Genomic DNA, 18,902 nt, shown 5'->3' with positions numbered 1-18,902 from the left:
ATCAGCGATATGACTTAGGTATATATCAATAAAAGGAATGATATTAATGTGATATTGGTGATATGACTTAGGTAAATATCATATATAGTCACTTATAGACCTCTCATTGATAAACTTCTATCATTTATAATTTTAAATGTTAATATTTGAAATATGATAGTTTCCTTTCAAAAGTTGATAACTACTTATAAAAGTCTATCATTGATATCCACCGATAGCCTTAGGTGTTAGTATTTCGAGTTTGATTCCAAGTGTTACTATTTTAAGGTTGTATTAATATTTCTCCAAATGAAAGTTATCACTGATAGCAGCTATCAATGATAGCATCTAATAGCAGCTATCAGTAACTATCATTGATAGCTGCTATTAGTTGATAGTTTTCAGTTTCAAAAAATCGGAAGAAGAAGCGTGAAATGGTGGCTACATATGGGTTTTTTAGTCATTTATCTATATAGCTATCACTGATAGCTGCTATTAGTGATATCTGACGCTAATTATGTATCATATCCCTAATATGTTTATTCTTGTTCTACATCTATTATTATTTTGGATCTGATTGTTATTTTTGCAATCGACATTTTTTTTCCTTAAAGTAATGGAGAAAAATAGGAGAGAGAAGATGAAAAATAACTTTTCCTAAGTTTTTTTTTTATCTATTGGATTATATTATTTCTCTTTAATATAACATTAATATACATTTAAATAAATCATATACACGTGTGAAAAATACCATATTAAGGATTTTTAAAAGGAATTGATTCACTTATTAAAATTTATGATTTAAATTACTATATTTACAAGCTTTAAAGTTGACTTTTAAGTAAGACACATTTTTTATTCGTGAACTTAGTTTCTATATTTAGTTTTTGAGTTCATATCTAAAATAACCCATAATTTTAAAATTTGTACTTGGTAGATCTGTGATAAAAATTTTAAAACTTCATAAATTAAATAAACACTAATATATCCATTTTTTTCGCTGCATCAAGCCCTTGCCCCTAACGAGATGGAGACTATGTCTAAGCAGGGAATGAGCGAGGGGTGGAAGGAAAATTTCTCATGAGCAAAACACGAATGGGGATAGAAAATATATTTCCCCTCCCTATTTATTTTTGTTATTATTTTAAAAAAAAAAAAAATATATATATATATATATATACACACACATACATTCAAAGATCTATATATGTTTAAATTACATACCCACAGGCTACACAGGTCATCTTCGAGACGAGACAACGTAACACCGGTAGTAGAAAAAACCTACTTGGTTTAAACCAGGGAGTGGTGACCTCGAGCACCACATGCGACGATGGCTCAACAAGCTGAGACATTGTTGTTGTGTCAAATGAAATCCCTCTTAATTATTGGGCACATGATGATGTTGATCTAAGTAAGAAATTGCAACAGCAGCATGAAGAGCAGCTCCAAGTGGAAGAACTTGTTCATCAAGGACAAGGTACGGCGAGTGCAACGGTATTCCGGAATCCATCGTAATGTTCTTAGCTCCGATCATGAAAAATGCAGCAGGAATGTGTTGCGAGTAGAAGCTGAAGTCCTCTGCTCCCATGGTGTTAGGAAGATGAAGCACATTTGATGGGCCTCCAAGTAAATGTTGTCCAACCTTCTTTACATGGTTGTATAATGATTGGTCATTGATAATAGGTGGGTAGAACCTTGCCTTTTCTTCCATGAAGTCTACAGTGGCTCTACACTGATGAACAGCTGATTGAAGCTTTATCACCTGGTGGGATCATTCCACTTAATTAAACCAACACAATTCCTTCTATCATAAATCCTAGACCAAAATTACGCTTTTGGTTCATGAGCTTTAAGTTTGGTAGCACATCTTAATCTTTGATCTTTTAAATCCAGATTTTAGTCGCTGAAGTTTGAATTTGATAGTATTTTGGTTGTTGCTTAGTTTTTCGTTTATTAATTAATAGAAAATTGATGTGATAATTTATTTTTATTTTTTAAAATGTGTTTTTTTAAATAAATATTTTGATTGTTTTTTCTTTCTCTATTCTTTTTCTAGTCTTCTCCCTCCTCCCAACCTTCCCCCTTCTTACTAAAGAGTTTTTCTAAAACAAATCAAAATATATTTTTTCTAATAATATAATAGTGTGACACCAACTTTTTGTTGGTAATTACTAAGAAACTAAGGCACCATCATAATGCTATCAAACTCAAAATTAGCTAGAATGTCAAGTTTGAAAAACTCATTAACCCAAATGTTACCAAATCCAAACCTCAAAAACCAACACTAATACGTTTGATTAGGAGTGTACATAGTCCAGATTGGGCCGAGTTGGAAGATTTTTGTGGGATTAGCTAATAATGAACTCTATTAGTTCTTTTTTGGAGGGTCAACCCAATCCAACCCAATCCAAAATTTCCAGGTTGGGCCGGGTTGGGTCACTAGTTCTGTCTTTTTTTTTAACTTTTATATATATATATTCGGGTCGGGTCGGGTTGACCTGACCCGACGTTGAAATGGGGTAACCCCAGACCCAACCTGATTTTAATATTTTTTTAACATTTTTAACCCAACCGAACCCAAAATAAAATCTAACCCAACCCAACCCTTGTGGTTTGGGTTGGGTAGTCCAGGTTGGTTGGGTTACCGGATATTTTGAACACCCCTACATTTGATAACCATTTTTTAGAAATTAAGCTTATAAATACTACTTTCACCATAAATTTTATGTTTTGTTCTCTATTATCTACTAATGTTGCAAAAGCCAAACTAAGTTTTGAAAACACAAAAAATAAAATAAAAACTTATTTGTGTTTTTAAAAATGACTAAGAATCCAAGTATTTCTTTAATAAAGGTGAAAACCATAATTGAAAAAGTGAGAGAAAAACCAAATAAATTTTAAATAAACAAAAACAAAAACAAAATTGTTATCAAACGAAACCATATTTTTAAAAAAAAAAAATTCAACAACATTTGGAGGTGGAGAGATTGATTATCGTGTAAGCATAATTACTTTAAATCTATATTGAATAGATTAACCTTAGCATCATTCATGCCAAATTACCAAGAATAAATAACATATCGGATTCCATTTTTGAGATTTATGATAGCTTCAAGATGATGATAACTTAAAGATGACTATTGTCTTTTTCAACCAAAACTCAGAATACCCTTAGTGGGTTTTCTCTCTAAATGGGATTCAAGAAAGATTGAGTGTGTATATTGAGAACCATAGCCCTAAGATCTCTTTTGTTACAAGTTCAATTAGGGTTTTCATTAAAACCTAATTAACATGGAATGGGCTTCTACCCATTAAGTCTATACTCAAATAGGTTTAATTAATTAGATGGATAGCATAGAAACTACATGCAAAGTGAACTAGATCATGCTTGTTTCCAACTGGTCCAAATTCCTTAGTGAACTTATTCTTAAAAACTTATTCTAAACCGTATTTGCTTAACTGCATGCATGATAAACAAGTTCAAATAATAAAACATAAACATCAACTTTATTCTATATGAAAAATAAACAAATTATGGTCAAAGAACATCCTTAATAACAAACTTTCACAAAGTGACTAATACTCATGTGAGCAACATGCTCATGAAAAAAACTTTAGGTGGTATACCTTTAGTCAATGAATCTGACATCATGGAGTTTGTTCCCATGTGTTCTATCAAAATTTGACCATTCTGAATTAGATCACATAAATAGCTTATACTTTAATGATATGTATTATAATTTAAATAGTTTAACATATCTAACCTCTTGATCGATGATATATACCTAAATTAAGTAAAGTATATTTAAGCTAACAAATCCTAAATGGAATGAAAAGTTGGTCGTGATAGCTTAGGTTATGAGTGATAAAGTGTAGATCCAAATATAAAATATTGTCAATCTAGGAACACAAGGTGGGAGCTTGTTACCTCTTGAATTCTTTGCTTAAGGTTGTAAAGACCTTCCAATGCAATGCTTCGAAAAGTACCTCCAAATGTCACGGTTTCGGGTATTATCACATTTCCTGCTTCGCCACCCTTGACGAATCCTACACTGATTACCTATCAAAAACGAATATGCTGTTTGTTCAATTTTCAAAATGTTCCCAACAACTTCATCCTAAAGCTGCCAACCAAAATCTAAGGGAATGTTTCGTAACCATTTTGTTTCATTCAAAATTACTATCAAACATATCAAAACATTTCTAAACTAAAATCAAATTAGTTAGATGCTTTACTAAAAACGTTTTAAGGCCACATTTACCAAACCATGATGAAAAGTGGTGTAATAGTAATAAAATTCATTGATAGATCAATCATAATAAGTATGAACCGCAAACATAATTAGATTATTTTGATCATGTTTACCTAGAATTACAAATCTCGCATTTTTCATTGTTACTATTGGCATTACTGTTACTATTACTGTTAAATCCTAGCGATAACGATAACAGTAACAATAACAATAAATATAGCAAATTCATAATTTTGATACAGTAACAATAACAATATCTGTAATAGTAATAATAACAATAATGATAATGGCTAGTAGGCCCCACTTAAATTTCAAACGCTATCAAATTGGGCACCCCCAATTTTTCAATCAGATCACCTTCTTTGATTACAGAATTCGAAGTAGATCCCACATTTCATTATGCTTACAAAATATTGATAAATAAGAACAAACATAATCAAATGGAGCTCACTTTTGCCTATTTGTTATGTCGTATCTATTTGTTGAATTTTTAGTATCATTTTTTATTATTGAAAAGTTTTTTCTTTTATGTTAAATCCCTTATTAACTAGTAAAATCGCTCTCTAAATCATTGCACTTGATGTGATTCTAAAGTTATACTATTTCATGTTAGTTCAATTGACGTTAAACTTTCACGAAATGGTATAGGGTTTGGATTTTCCACAAACATATTTTTAACTCAAAATAATAATAAAAAAATAACAAATAAGTAGAAAATAAGAGATATTATAGATAACAATTAACGACTTGTGACAAATAAAGAGTGGGTCAATCTTGACTACTCTTAATTAAGAGCTCCATCAGCGCATGAAAAAAAATCTCTCTCTAAATATTAACAATTTTCTACTCTTGAGGCTTGAGGTCTTACTAATGTGCCAACTTTTAGCCCTCAGTATTAACAAATTTCTACTAAGTAATTACTAAATTATTAATATTTTTATCACAATTAATTGAAAATTAAACTAAGAAATTTTAAGGGTAAAAATATAACATCTTAAACTTTAAGATTAAATAGAAACTAAACTCAAAATGTTAAATAGGTAAAAATGTGATATTTTGAAACATATGAACTAAATGAAAACTATAACCAAATCACGGAGATTATATTTTATTTCAAAAAGAAAAAAAAAAAGAAAAGAGAAACAATTTGAAGAATATAATAGATGTTATATTTGGGGTAGAGAAGATTACCCTGGAATCAAGAGGATCTGTTTCTCGAGAAATTATGTGTTGAAGAGAGATAATAGCGGAAGACATGGCTAGAAGCGAATCTGTTGCTTGACGACCACCAATTCCCTGGATTGTGGCCAAAAACCTACCACTACAGGCCGTAAATGGACCAGGCCTTGAACCAATTACTCCTACTGTCATATCTTGTGCGACATGTAATCCAAATATACCTTTCACCTCCTCTACAGCGCCTTCTTTTACCATATAGTAAGCCCCACCACGTCCCTCTTCCCCAGGTTGGAAAACGAGCTTCACTGTCCCCTTCGAAATCATAATAATAATAAATTAAAAGATAATTTAAATAAAAATATGTAGAAATCTCCCAAATTGGAGAAAAAACGGACCAGAAAAAATCTACTATGTGCACAAAACTTTTGTCTACTCAGTCTTTTTCTTTTTGCCAAATAAGGAAAACGGATTGGAGCCACCTCTTCCTTCAAAAACTACCAATGTGGGATTCCACATCTTGTCAAACCCAACAAGAAAAGTAGTGTTTTGTCTTACAAATGGCTTAAATTGAATACTCTCGCTTGTTGTTGCAACAATGGAGTACATCTTTCTTAGAATTAGGAGATGAACAAAGGTATGAATTAATGAGCATCTACCGATGCTTGAGACGCGCACCAATTTTCGAAACGATTCAGTCAAAGATAGTGTCTAACAGTTGGAAGAGCATACATAATGTTGGAATATAAAAACAAGCAATAGAAGAAACAAGATCATTTAAGCATTCTAATTCATTAATTTTGGCTTCAAATTTAGCATGCTCATAAACTAAAAAGAATTTCAACACTAACTTTTGAAGATACCTTTGAATCATGAATTCTAGTGGCAATCCTCCCTTTCTTTGGATGTGAATCACCACAAGGTCTTCCCTACTATACTCTTGGTGCCTTAGATTGAGTTGTGAAACTCAAAATAAGTTTGAATTAAAAAAATGGAGGAGAAAGGTTTTCTAATTTTCAGCAGACTGAAGACTTTATTCAAACAGATTTTTCAACAAAAAATCTCTACAATGCCTGTCCATTTCACTTAGAATTTGAGCTATATATTGCATGACTATTATGTAATTAAGAAAGCATGTATGAATTACAGCTCCACTTTGAGAATTTGAGCTGGAAATGTAATGGATTGGTGACTAACCTATTGGGTGAAGAAGGGGGAAATTTCCACTTTTTCAATTTTTCAAATTTTCTAATTTTTTATTTCAATTTTGAAACTTTTCCAAAATTAAAATTAAAAATTAACTTTTCAATTTTAATTCTTTAATTAAAATTGAGCTTTTTTTTATTAATTTTACAATAATTAATAATTAATTAAACAATTTAATTAATTCTAATTAATTTAATATCAAATATTAAATTAATCAATCACCAATTCCACTCTCATGAATCCCTATTCATGAATTTAATATTTAAACCATATTTAAATATTAATCGATTCTCCAATTTTGTTTAATCCAAAATTAAACGCATAATTATATCACATATAATTACTAATTCCCTTAATTCTAATCCGAATGTTTCAAATCAACTTAATGTTATTCTAAGCCTAATCCGTTTGTGAGCTAGGGACCTAATGGACCTACAGATCATGGACAACTATCCGAGATTAATTGACTAAACTCTTTATACCGAATTAAACCCCATTTGTTAACTACCAGATTACTCCACTAAAGCCCGTAGTTGTAGTCCTGTCACTGTAGATATATTGAGTCCACTCAATATAACCATGGTTAGTAAGTCGATCCTTCACAGGTTGTTCGTAATAACGACTGAGTTAAATGTTGTTTTACCCCGAAATTATGTCTTGCTCCTTAAGTTCTACTGATCCTCTAATGAACAACAATTGGTTTGTGATCCAATCACTAAACCGCCTCTCGGGCCAATGATAGGGTGGACCCCTTGTTCAAGACCCAGCACTTAAGAAAACAACCACTCTACTATTCCTCAATTGGGTAGGCGTGAATTCTGTCTTGCACCCTATGTCTCCAACTATCTACCCGGTCTTACTCCTGAAATGGAAGGCTTATTGAGTCGGTGCTATTGAGTCAACCCTCACTTATACAAATCTAAGGATAATCCTAAATAAACAAGGGTTCATAATTAGCTCAGGATTAAGATCGAGTTACCTATGTCATCTAAGTGAAATAGTCAATCTTAAACAGTAAACAACGTTATATAGTAAGAGTGGTTTATTTCTTTGTCCGATCTTACGCAAACTCATTACATAGGACGTTTTCACTCCCCAGGTTATCACTTCGTTTGTAGCACCTTACAATAAATTATAATAATTACGAGGTGGACTGCATCCAATAATGTTACCAGAATAAGACATTCAACCTTATTAGTATATTATAGATCATTTTGACTATTTACTTGAACTTAATCCACTTTTATGTTTCCATGTTTATTTTAAAAAGTAAAGTAAATTTCCTTTGTTCCTTGGATCGTCCATCCATGAACCGTTATGGCATGAGAAGATCTCCAAAGTAAACAGATGAGAAATATAGACAATGATCCTATACCGTGTTGCATTAGAACACAACTTTGCCCTTTCTTTGGATACTTGTAAATAATAAAATCTCTACTTTTTTTTCTTCTGGTTGTGAAGCTAGTTATAAACACTAGTATATTACCTTCAGCTCATTTCTTCTCTGGTGAAGCAACTTAGCAGCGCCAAGAAGCATTGTAACGTGAACATCATGGCCACAAGCATGCATTTTTCCATCGTTCTTGCTCTTATGCTCCCACTCCACCATTTCCTTTTAAACATCGGAATTTCAAATCATCACTCAAACAGCTAAAAGTTATACAGACAAATCAAAATATAGAAAACAGAACAGAACAGAGAAAGGGAATTCTATGTTAAAGGGATAGAAACCTGAATAGGAAGAGCATCCATATCAGCCCTAAGAGCGAACCATGGGTGCCCACCTGATCCCACGGAGGCCACAATCCCAGTTTTAGCGACGGGCCAAGTGAAATTAATCCCAAGAGACACGAGCTCTGTTCGGATGAATTGACTGGTTTCGAATTCCTCGAAGGACAGCTCTGGATTCTCGTGCAATTTCCTTCGAGCCCTAACCAACCACTCGAAGAACTCTGGTTTTCTCGCCGATTCCAAAAGCTCCCGAGTTAGACGACTCAACTCCAATGGCGGTTCAGTTTCCAGGGTCGATGTTATACAGAACGGGAAGATGGAAAAGAACGCCCATAGAAGTAATAGTCCCATGGGAGAGAAGCACTGGATCTTCCTGCAATCAAATTGGTAGTGATTTTGAATAATCTGATGAAGAAAGCTTTACGAAGTTGCAACGATTTAATTTGAGAGATTAAAAAGAATGGGTTATTCATGGTTTAATCTAAAATCTGACGCAATGTTATGTTTGTTTGGAATGGAAAAGAAGAGGGAAAAAAAAAGGAAAGAGTGAAGTTTATCGTATATCATAACAATGCCTTCAATATATAACAAATCGGGTGGGGATAGGCACTGGCAGAGCCCTATCCTATAGGGTAGGAATTCAACTAAATATAATTTTAGATACATCGACATAATATTAAATTTATATAACATAGTCAAAGCGATCGTAGCTAACAAATATACAGACAATGATAGATCCAAATTACATGTTAGATGGCACAACTTTATATAAAATTAAGATTTTAGTAACGTCTAAATTTGTGTCATATATAGTTCTTGAACTTTAAAAAATATATATTAGACTACTAACATCTCGATGCGTGTAATATGTAGTGCTAGACATTTTTTCTAAAAAAAAATAATGTAATTTTTATCTAATAATGATTAATTTTTAAGCATTTCAAATATTTTATGAAATTTTTATACACTAATAAGTATATATATCTATATCTAGTAGATGTTTTTAATGGACTCATTAAAGTTAATATTAAAATCTTAATACTTATAAGTCATAATTTTAAATACTAAAAATTAAACTTGGACGGACTTTAATGTGGTTTTAAAATAATGGTAAAATAAATAACAAAACAAAAAAAAAATTATATGTGAAATTGGTGTTTATATGTCTTAATTTTCAAAAAATAAAAATAAATAATCGAATAGTTACCAAAGGAGTCTAATATTTAAAAAATATTTGTATAACAAACATATATGTAGAGAAAATATTTATATATATACTTTAAGCAACAAAAATTGGCTAAAATAAAAAAGAAGATAACTGTCTAGAGGTGGAATTGAATTCTAGTTGCCAACTTATAGAAGTTCCTTCACCACCAATTTATGTCTTGGGGGCACACATTAATATATGTTTAATATATACAGAAATATTTTTTATATTTTATAGAAAAAAATGTATATCCATATATAATACGATACAATATGAGGGGTACGTGCCCCTAGTCCCTTCCTAATTCCGCCCTTGGGGATAGGAACCATATCCCTGTTCCTATATGAATATTGTTAATCTCTATAATCTTCTTCTTAATTTTTGTTTAATTTTTAAACATTGAATAAATAAATAATATAGGCTCCTTAAAGAAAAAAATATATTTGAGTACGATGAAATATGGGAGTTGAGTATATAATAGGTTTTTTAATGATTCATTTGAGTATTGTGGTTTTGAGTTATGCTCATAGATATTGTAATAAGGTAGTCCATAATTTTTCTTCCTCCTCTCACTGTTGACTGATGATTTTCTCGATCGGCTTTCCCATCTTGTTGGGGCTGAGAAGGAAGGGTTTGATCCTTAGTAATGTTATTTTTTGATATGCTTTAAAAAAAACAAAATTATGGGAGTTGAGTATGTAATAGGTTCTTTTATCTTTTGAGATATGTCTAAATTTGCAAAACCTACGAAAATCTAATTTAAATATGGGAGTTGGATTAAGTACATTTCATTTGTCGACATGAGCAAAGCTCATCTGCATTGAACCTTGAAATAGCTTCAAAAATGTCAACGTTATTGTTTATATCTAAGTTACCGTATTACAACTTTTAGAAGTATGAAGATATCCTAACACATGTAAACAATAGGCTAGAATGTATTGTTAAAATTGCCGTTCCAGCTAAAAGTACATTATTCAGCTGGAGATCAATAACTGCCTTAATTCCAACGAAGAGAGGCAACTGTTTCAACGACTTCAACCGATCAAAACAACCTTCAAACATGTTTTATTGGAGCTCCTGACTATTGCAAATAGAGTTCGTAAGTATATTCCTTATTTATATACTTGCATTTTCTTCCTTTCTAATTAGTATTAATTAGAAGCTATTAGTAACCCCTTTTTTTATTTTAGTTTTAAAATTTCAAAAAGTATTGATAACCTCCTGTATAAGCTATGAATACCTCCTGTATAAACCCAACATTGCTGAAAAAGGAAAAAGTAGCTCTTCAATGGTTGAAAATTTTCCAAACACATCACCATCAACATTATCCAGTTCCAGATGGGCTCTCCATGAAAAATTGCAAGGAAACAAGCAAAAGAAAGAAAGAAAAAGAAAGAAAATATTTTTGAAGATTTTTTTTTTACTGAAAGAAACCAAAAAGGAAGAGAGAAAAGAATTCAAAACACTTCTTTTTCTACAGGAATCTTACAAAACATGAGCAGTCTTCTATTTCACAATATATATCTACTAGGAACCTTGAGCTTTTGAGCAGCGGGCTGCTGCAACTTTTTAGCAGCTCTCAGTGAAATGATTGATGGCAGGCAACAGCTTTAATCTGCAATAAAAGATTTCTCCCCCAACCCCCAACTTGCATTTGCCTTATACAAAAAGCTTGAGCGACCGAATGGTTCTCATTGTCGGGATCATTTGTACTTCCTCGAGCTTAGACCGTCGCCTCTAACCTCCATCAGCCTAGACTTCAAACCATTACCTTGCACCATGGAAGCTCTCTCCGTGACAGTATCGGCGAGGTCTCTTGAGGGTCATGCTTGTTCCCACAGCCTAGTTGGGCTGGCAGTGACTTTAAGCGAACCGAGCCTCGACCCAGATAAGATCTGGTCTCTGAGGTTCTTAGATGAATTATATCCTTGAAAGTGATCTCCATAAACTTTTCCAGACGCTACTTTCTCCAGTACAGAGCTTCTTTCCCAATCCAAGACATGATCTCCTGAAATTGGATGGTTTTCAGCTTGGCTTCCCCATTCCACACCATCAGATATGCTTCTTTGTAAAGAAGTGCTTTTTCTTGAACCCTTCTTAGAAGTAGACTTTCTTGCTTTGAGTTCATCATCTATTGAAGGCCTTCTAGAATCAAGAGGAATACCAGAAGAGTGGATCCAATCATAGCTTTTGTTGTTGTTGTCCATATTTAATTCTATAGAATGAAGATCACTTTCAGCCAAATCTTCTTCGCATTCCACTCCATCTACAACTTCCCCTTCCTCCTTTTCTTCACTTTGAAACGAACGAACCCCGTTTTTATTTAGGTATGCTGCAAATTTTACTTCATTTGAGTCATTTGATCCGAGTTCCTTTTCTTTAGCTCTTTTGATACCCAAGAATGCCTCAAGTTGATTCCTCAGTTTATCAACTGCTGCATTCTTGTCCTCGAGATCATACTTAGCATCCGAGGCATCTATATGAGCTTGTTCCTCGTGCAGCACAGCAGCGAGTCGCTTCATCTCTCTTTCTTTCTTGACATTGTCACACAGTTTAGCAGATTCTCTTTGCATTTCCTCTAGTTCTAACTTATCATCCCCAACATCATTCGCTAAGTCATCACATACCTGCTCCATAATTTCCCTTGCCCTTTTTTCACTCTCAAGTTCTTTGACTACTTTCAGAAGTGATGATTTTGTCTCAGCCAGTTCTCTCCCGAGCTTCTTGTTCAAGCTCTCGAACCTTCTTCGAAGTTTCCTTTCAACTTCGAGCTCTCCAGCCACAGACTCAATAGCAGCCTCCACAACTTCTTGCTCCTTGCTTTTCCATGCTTCCTTCTCTTCAGCAAAGCACCTCATCAGATAGCTTATGTCATTCTGCTCATACCTTTGCTCTTGGATAAGCTGATTAATCTGCAATCGAGCCCTCTCCAGCTCAGCATGTAAGGCCGAGATTAGGGACATGCTCGTCGAAGGACGATCTTCATGGCCCCAAACACGGTTAATAATTTTGAGAAGCTCCTTAGAAGTCGTCAAGGCATTACTAACATCCTTCAACCGCGTTTTAACACCAACAATCGACGCACTCGGAGTTGGGGCTCTTGATCTTGTCTCAATCTATATCACAAACAAACTTTCATACATGAATACTCTTCCTCGTCATTGGTATGAAAGAAGTCAAACAAGATGTAGAAAACTCAGGGATAAGCTTAAAGTTTCACAAGGGGAATCTAGTACAACTAGCAATTAAACAAAGACGTACAATTGGAGCAAATTTTGCAGTTCTCCAAAAAGCAAATAAGACGTAGATACGACATACCTCCATCAAACTAGCATTGCTAACAGAATCAAGAACCCCAACGCCATGATCAGCAAGCTTTAGCCTCTGAGACATGGACGAAGTTCTTCGACAGCGACTTCCCGTCCCGGAACGATCCCCCCTCTACAAAAGTACAAGCCCAAATCCTTAACATACATGATAGATACAAATACAACTTTGACATCCAAATCCAACTGATCACAGGAAAGGGACAACGCAATGTTACATCATATTAATCAGGAGAGACCTTTCATCACAGGTTCATGTCCATTTCCCCCCTTAATTTGAGTCCCAAAACCAAAGAATTGAATATCTAACAAACAGAGTTTTACATATTTGATGCAGAATATCAGATCAACCAAACAAGAGAAAAGAACCCAATTGAGAAAAACAGGGCCAAAAAGTAGAAACCCACCTCGGAAACAGGGCTATGAGACGGATCGGAGAGATGGGGAGGCAAAGAACCAGAATGAACCGACCGGGTCGTTTTCTCTCTGGCCTTCATTTCCTTTCTCGATTTCCTCTCATCCAAAGCCAGACTCTCCTTCACCCTCGTTGACGGCAACTCATTCATCTCCCACAGCGTCGCCGCCAGCTTCCTCGCCGACACCGGAGCTTGCTTGGACCGACCACTGCCGCACTGATAGAGCTCGTATTTGGGTGACTCAGTAGAACGAAATGCAGAAGCAGGGGATCTCGATCGAGAGCTCATAAGCCTCCATGAAGGCAATGGAGTGGAGGATCCGGCTCTTTTACCCACAAGAATCGCTCGCTTAAACCTGTAATTATGAAGAATAGAAGAAGAAGAAGAAGCCGATGAGGAACAGCCTCGTTTTCTGATTTTCCCTGGAATCAATTCCACCGCAAGATTCTGCCTTGGCATCGTCAGCTGCAACTGCTAGATCTGTATATAATCAAAACAATCGAGAATCAGACAGAATTACCCTAAACTCCTCGTCGGCTTGATCACTCAAATGAAAAGCAAAACAGTTCTTAAATCAATTGAAAACAAAAAAAAAAAAAAAAAGCAAAGAAACAATTTCTCTTTTCTTTTCTTTTTCTTCTTTTCCATTTCAACTTTTTCACTTCACTGTACCTTTTCAAATCATAGCAGAGCCAATATCCAGACCACCGCTAAATGGGTTTATGAATCCACGCTAAAACACAAAGTTCAAAAGAAACCCCACGAAGAAACTACGATAATTATAGGAGGAAGACGCAATTCAAACAGAGTGTAATAAGCTAGAAAAAGAAGAAGTAGTAGAAGAAGGCAATAGGGTAAAAAGAAAACAGAACGTATCGGAAGGGGAGAGGGGGGGAGAGTAATCTAGTACGGTCAGGACCACAAACACTCGAGAACGTGGCCTAATTGATTAGGCTATTTTTAAATGTCCTTCGCCGAAACGGCGTCGTCAGAAGATTTCGGATTCCGTGATCTCTCTCGTGTCTGCGGTCAAAAAAATTAAAAAAAAAAAAAGGGAATTTCGAAATTATCTATTATTATTATATTTTGGTTCTAAAAAAGGTTAATAAATTAACAAAGAAATAAATAAATGGGATAAATTGAAGGAATTTTAGGGAGGCGATAGGACATGTTTGAAAGGCAAAATCACCGACCAATTAAATGTGGTTTGAGAAAAAAAAAAAAAAAAAAAAACTGTCACTGTTTAGATTGTCTTACTAGGAAACACCTCCCCACTTCAACGGCCATCCTTTTTTCCCTGTCTCTTCATAAATTTGTGTGTTCTTTTTTTTTTTTAGACACATTGTTAGTAATTGATTTATACAGTTTTTATTGTATGTTTTCAAAGAATGGCAAGATTTATTATATTGTCAATGTTCTCCAATTTTAAGAATAATGCAAGGTTAAAAACATGTTCAATAATTCAAGATGATAGACTCATGAAGATAAGTAACAAACACGTCAAGAAAATAAATCAGATTATGTCACTTTTTCTCTCATAATTTTTTATATGTAAAAATTATACTGGTAACTAATTAAAACATGAGAGATTAAATTTTAAGCTTTATGCGGAAATTCCCTTTAACTTTTTCAATTTGTTATGGATAGATATTTCATTAACCAACAGATTTTTTATTTTACTGAATTGCATTTAAGATAATCTTAAATTATAAAGTAAGTTCACTTATTTTGTATTAATATAAACTTCTCAATTCCACAAATTGCTTAAAAACCCTAGAATTTAAAACTCTCTCCTAAAGTTGCACATATATATATTCTGTAAACTAAAAGATATATGCTAAATAAATTTAAGTTTTAGGGACAAAAGACTTGCCTATAATTTTCATAATATAGTATGATATTGTTTAGTTTAGAGCTCAATTTTCATGATTGTTGTTTATAATTTTACACCAAATATCTTATATCATGATCTTCCCCAAATTAGTTCATTTCCATTTTTAAAAAAAAATAATTAATTTTGATAAAGGAGTGCTTGGGGCAAGAGTTATCATCAAAATATAATAATCATCTCTTGCTACAGTGAAAAATATTTCAAAACCTCCAATTAGTTACCGTCAACACTATTTCAAAACCCTCATTTGCTACAGTTTTTACTATTTTACATTTATCATTATTTGCTACAGAGTTTAATATTTTTTACTCAAACTAAAATAGTTTACACCTCAAACACATATCATTATAATCCAAACTAAAATAATCTATATCCCAAACGCAAACCATCATAACCCAACTATAATAACCTATGACTATAATAATTAACTCATTGCCTCAAATGCCCCCTAAATTTTTCAATTTTCAGTATGAAAATAGTGAGCCACACATTTCTTCAAAACTACAGCCTCATCTGGTCTCAAGGACAATATTTTTTTTTCCTTATTGTAATGAAATAAAAAAGAGTCATTTTAAATATAAAAAAATATTTAAAAATATTTATATTTTCTAGCAAAGTTTCATAAATACAAAATATTTTTAGAATTTTTTTGCTACAGTATAAATATTTTTTGTATTTTTTTATTTATAAGAATTTTTCTAGATGATATAAAGTTATTAAATTAAAATGGGTGAAGACAGGCCAAATTGAAAAATAAAAAGGAAAGAGGAGGAAAAAAAAGAAGCCAAATCAGGTGTGGTGGTTTGGTGAATAAAAAATAGAGTTGGCTTTTGGGTTAATAAGTGCTCTAATGATAATTGTTGGTGGTCTTGGCAATAATTAAGGACACTTAAATATAAAATACCATGCTAAGTTTCTTCTATTTCTATATATAATTAATTTACCATCTTCTCCAACAATTTTGTAATTAATTTACCATCTTCTCCAACAAGTTACTTTAATAAAAGTACTTTCTTTTTCCCCCAAATTATTATATTCTTTGAGAAAGAGAGATTTTTACACATGGTAAAATCTTGCAAGTGAAAATTTAGTACTCACGCCATGTTCCAAACTTTCAACAATGAACAGTGAAATCATCATGGTAACTCAGTAGATTTTGTTTGCGTTTCTAGGAAAAGGGAAAACAAATAATCAAAAAAATTCAACGTGATAGGATATTTAAGTAACTTTTTTTTTAAGTGAATATATACTATATTGGGTCATTGTAAAATTTAATTCAATGTAACGTTGGTTCATCGTTCAAATCTGAGAATAATAAAAAGTGTATCTTACATTTTTTTTTTTCATTTAAACACTTTAGAACAAAGTTCTCAAAACTCATATACTAAACTAAGTATTTTTATTAGTTCAAATGTGAGTAGTTTTAGTTTCTTAATACTCTCAAATTTAGTAGTGAATAAAGCTTTTATTACTTTTTTAAGAATGTTAAACTTCTACTTTAGTTTTTTGTTATCATCATATTCACAAACACCGTTGAATTGTAAATATAACATGTTATTATTGCCAAAAGAACAGATATTAGATAGAGATTTAAAAATTCAAAAAAAAAACTTATTGTAAAGTAGGAGGGTTTTAAATGCGAGATCTAAAAATATCTCTCTGTGGCACCGGTAGTAAGTACTATATGGTTCGGGGCTTTAGCGTGTCTATTAATCGAGATCAATCGTTCAAGATAGCCGGGAAGGTGCAGGTAGATCACCTCCTTTTCAGGGAGAGCTAATGCTTGTTGGATATTTTGGTTTGACACTGCTTTCACACCCAGAAAGAAGCGAGCTATGTCTGAGTTAAACTTGGAGATCTTCTTTCGTTTCTCGACGATGGAGTAAGACTAAGCTCATGAACTTATTATCCTAGGTCGGATCAACAAGTTGATAGGATCCCTTTTTTACGTCCTTGTGTACCTCCTGTGTGGCGACATGGAGGCGAAAAAAGAAAAGAGACGGATGGGATTTCTCTCGCTTTTTGCATAAATAAGAAAAATTTCACATGAAAAACGTCAAAACTATTTATAAAAAAAAAAAGTAGTAAGTACCGATAGACTTCTATCAGCATCTATCAATAATAGACTTGTATGAGTTTCTATCACTGATAGACATTGGTAGACCTCTATCGACCTCTAAAAAAAAAAAAAAAAAAAAAAAAAAATTTGCTATTTTATGTAAATAGTATTCATTATTAAAGTACATTCAATCAAATATTCAATAAGCTAACATCCTACACATATTTTTTTGTAAATTTTTTACGCTGTGCTTCAACTACCCAGGTATGAGGTATTTTATTGTCCAACTTTTATGCATATAAATTACTGTTGGTGGCTGTTCAATTATTCATTATCATTAAAAGTTAGTACACTATAACAGTAATTCTTAAAACATACCATATAAATGCCCAAAAAATCCCTCCAAATTAGTGTATTATTACCAACAAGAGCGTTGCTCAATTGACATAATATTCATACTATCGACCTCGAAGTTTGAGGTTCGATTCTCCCACCTCACATTTTAATTACAATACATTAAAAAAAAAAAGTGTATTATTGATTGATACTAATATTAAAACACAATTATCAATATACATCTAAAATTTTCTCGCTTGATAAGTTACACTAATATTTAACTACACAATAAATGCATAAAAATAATGGAATCATGCAATATGCAATTTTAAGGCAGATGCAAAGTTATCAATTCAAATTTATTAGGTCTCATAAAAAAAAAATTATAAAAGGTATTTGGTTATCTAATTTTAGGTCACCATATTTAAGAGAATTTCCAATAATATTTACGTGAATCTTACAAAATCTTAAAGAATCAGAATTATTGAAAATAATGGCATTAAGTTGAGCCTTTTTGCTAACCTCAACCAAACTCCACCTGCAACATTATCTGGCAAGTTAATTCAAGTTACGTCCATCAAAAAATTTAATGGCATAAAAAATTTAAAATGTGTCCTTTTTTTTATCATAGAAGAATTCTTCGTTATGGTTTTTTAAAATTATAGAGATAGGATCAAACATTCAATCTATAGGAGAAGAAGGTCATGTCAAGTATCATGAGTTAAGTTCACTTTGACAAACATGTTATGATTTTAAATCTTGATACACATCCATAATTTGGCTATAAATACAAAATTGTCCTTAATTTTAATGTGTAAGTGATCGCTTTTTATCATGTTTTCATGTACTAAAGTGAAATCTTTGACTTTTTAACTCTATCTCTAGAGTTTTTTTTCACATCCCAACTTCCGATCTTTTTTTCTATTCGAGACAAACGTAAAGTCACTATATTAGAGAACTGTCAAACTTCGGTCGAAGGAAGAAATTTTGTACCAAGCATATCTACATATAGAAACTAACTAATTTGAAAAAATTAGAAAACCAAGAATAGGAGACAATAGAGAAACTTTGATGAGCGAGAGTATGAGCAGTCTGATTCTAATTCTAGCACACGAGATGAAATGAAGAGACCAAAGACCAAACTTCTTCTAGAAGATGAATAATCTCCATATAAGGATCCAACCTCCAATTTCAAAGAAAATAATTGTATCTTCATTATATGTTTATGTTGTGTCGTAAAATTTTTATTATTCAAAATTCTTATCGAGTTTTCACCATTTTAATAAAAAATTATATTTGTATTGTCTCAAATAAGTAAC

At 32.5% G+C, this 18,902-nt stretch overlaps 2 protein-coding genes across 2 annotated transcripts; both read right to left on the bottom strand.

Moving 5' to 3' along the window:
* Nucleotides 1–1,212: 1,212 nt before the first annotated feature.
* Nucleotides 1,213–8,770, bottom strand: LOC120091988 (IAA-amino acid hydrolase ILR1-like 3). Its single transcript, XM_039050172.1, has 5 exons — nucleotides 8,349–8,770; nucleotides 8,104–8,229; nucleotides 5,427–5,726; nucleotides 3,911–4,042; nucleotides 1,213–1,744 (listed from the first exon to the last, which is right to left on the bottom strand). The coding sequence occupies exons 1-5, from the start codon at nucleotides 8,697–8,699 to the stop codon at nucleotides 1,361–1,363; spliced, it is 1,293 nt and encodes a 430-aa protein (XP_038906100.1). The 5' UTR covers nucleotides 8,700–8,770; the 3' UTR covers nucleotides 1,213–1,360.
* Nucleotides 8,771–10,833: 2,063 nt separating this feature from the next.
* On the bottom strand, nucleotides 10,834–14,208 carry LOC120091088 (uncharacterized protein At5g41620). Its single transcript, XM_039048921.1, has 4 exons — nucleotides 13,970–14,208; nucleotides 13,289–13,777; nucleotides 12,874–12,996; nucleotides 10,834–12,671 (listed from the first exon to the last, which is right to left on the bottom strand). The coding sequence occupies exons 2-4, from the start codon at nucleotides 13,754–13,756 to the stop codon at nucleotides 11,379–11,381; spliced, it is 1,884 nt and encodes a 627-aa protein (XP_038904849.1). The 5' UTR covers nucleotides 13,757–13,777; nucleotides 13,970–14,208; the 3' UTR covers nucleotides 10,834–11,378.
* Between the last annotated feature and the right edge of the window lie 4,694 nt (nucleotides 14,209–18,902).

This window comes from Benincasa hispida, chromosome 11, assembly GCF_009727055.1.
Source record: "Benincasa hispida cultivar B227 chromosome 11, ASM972705v1, whole genome shotgun sequence".
Lineage (NCBI taxonomy): Eukaryota > Viridiplantae > Streptophyta > Magnoliopsida > Cucurbitales > Cucurbitaceae > Benincasa > Benincasa hispida.
This window is presented reverse-complemented; position numbering and strand designations above follow the sequence as displayed.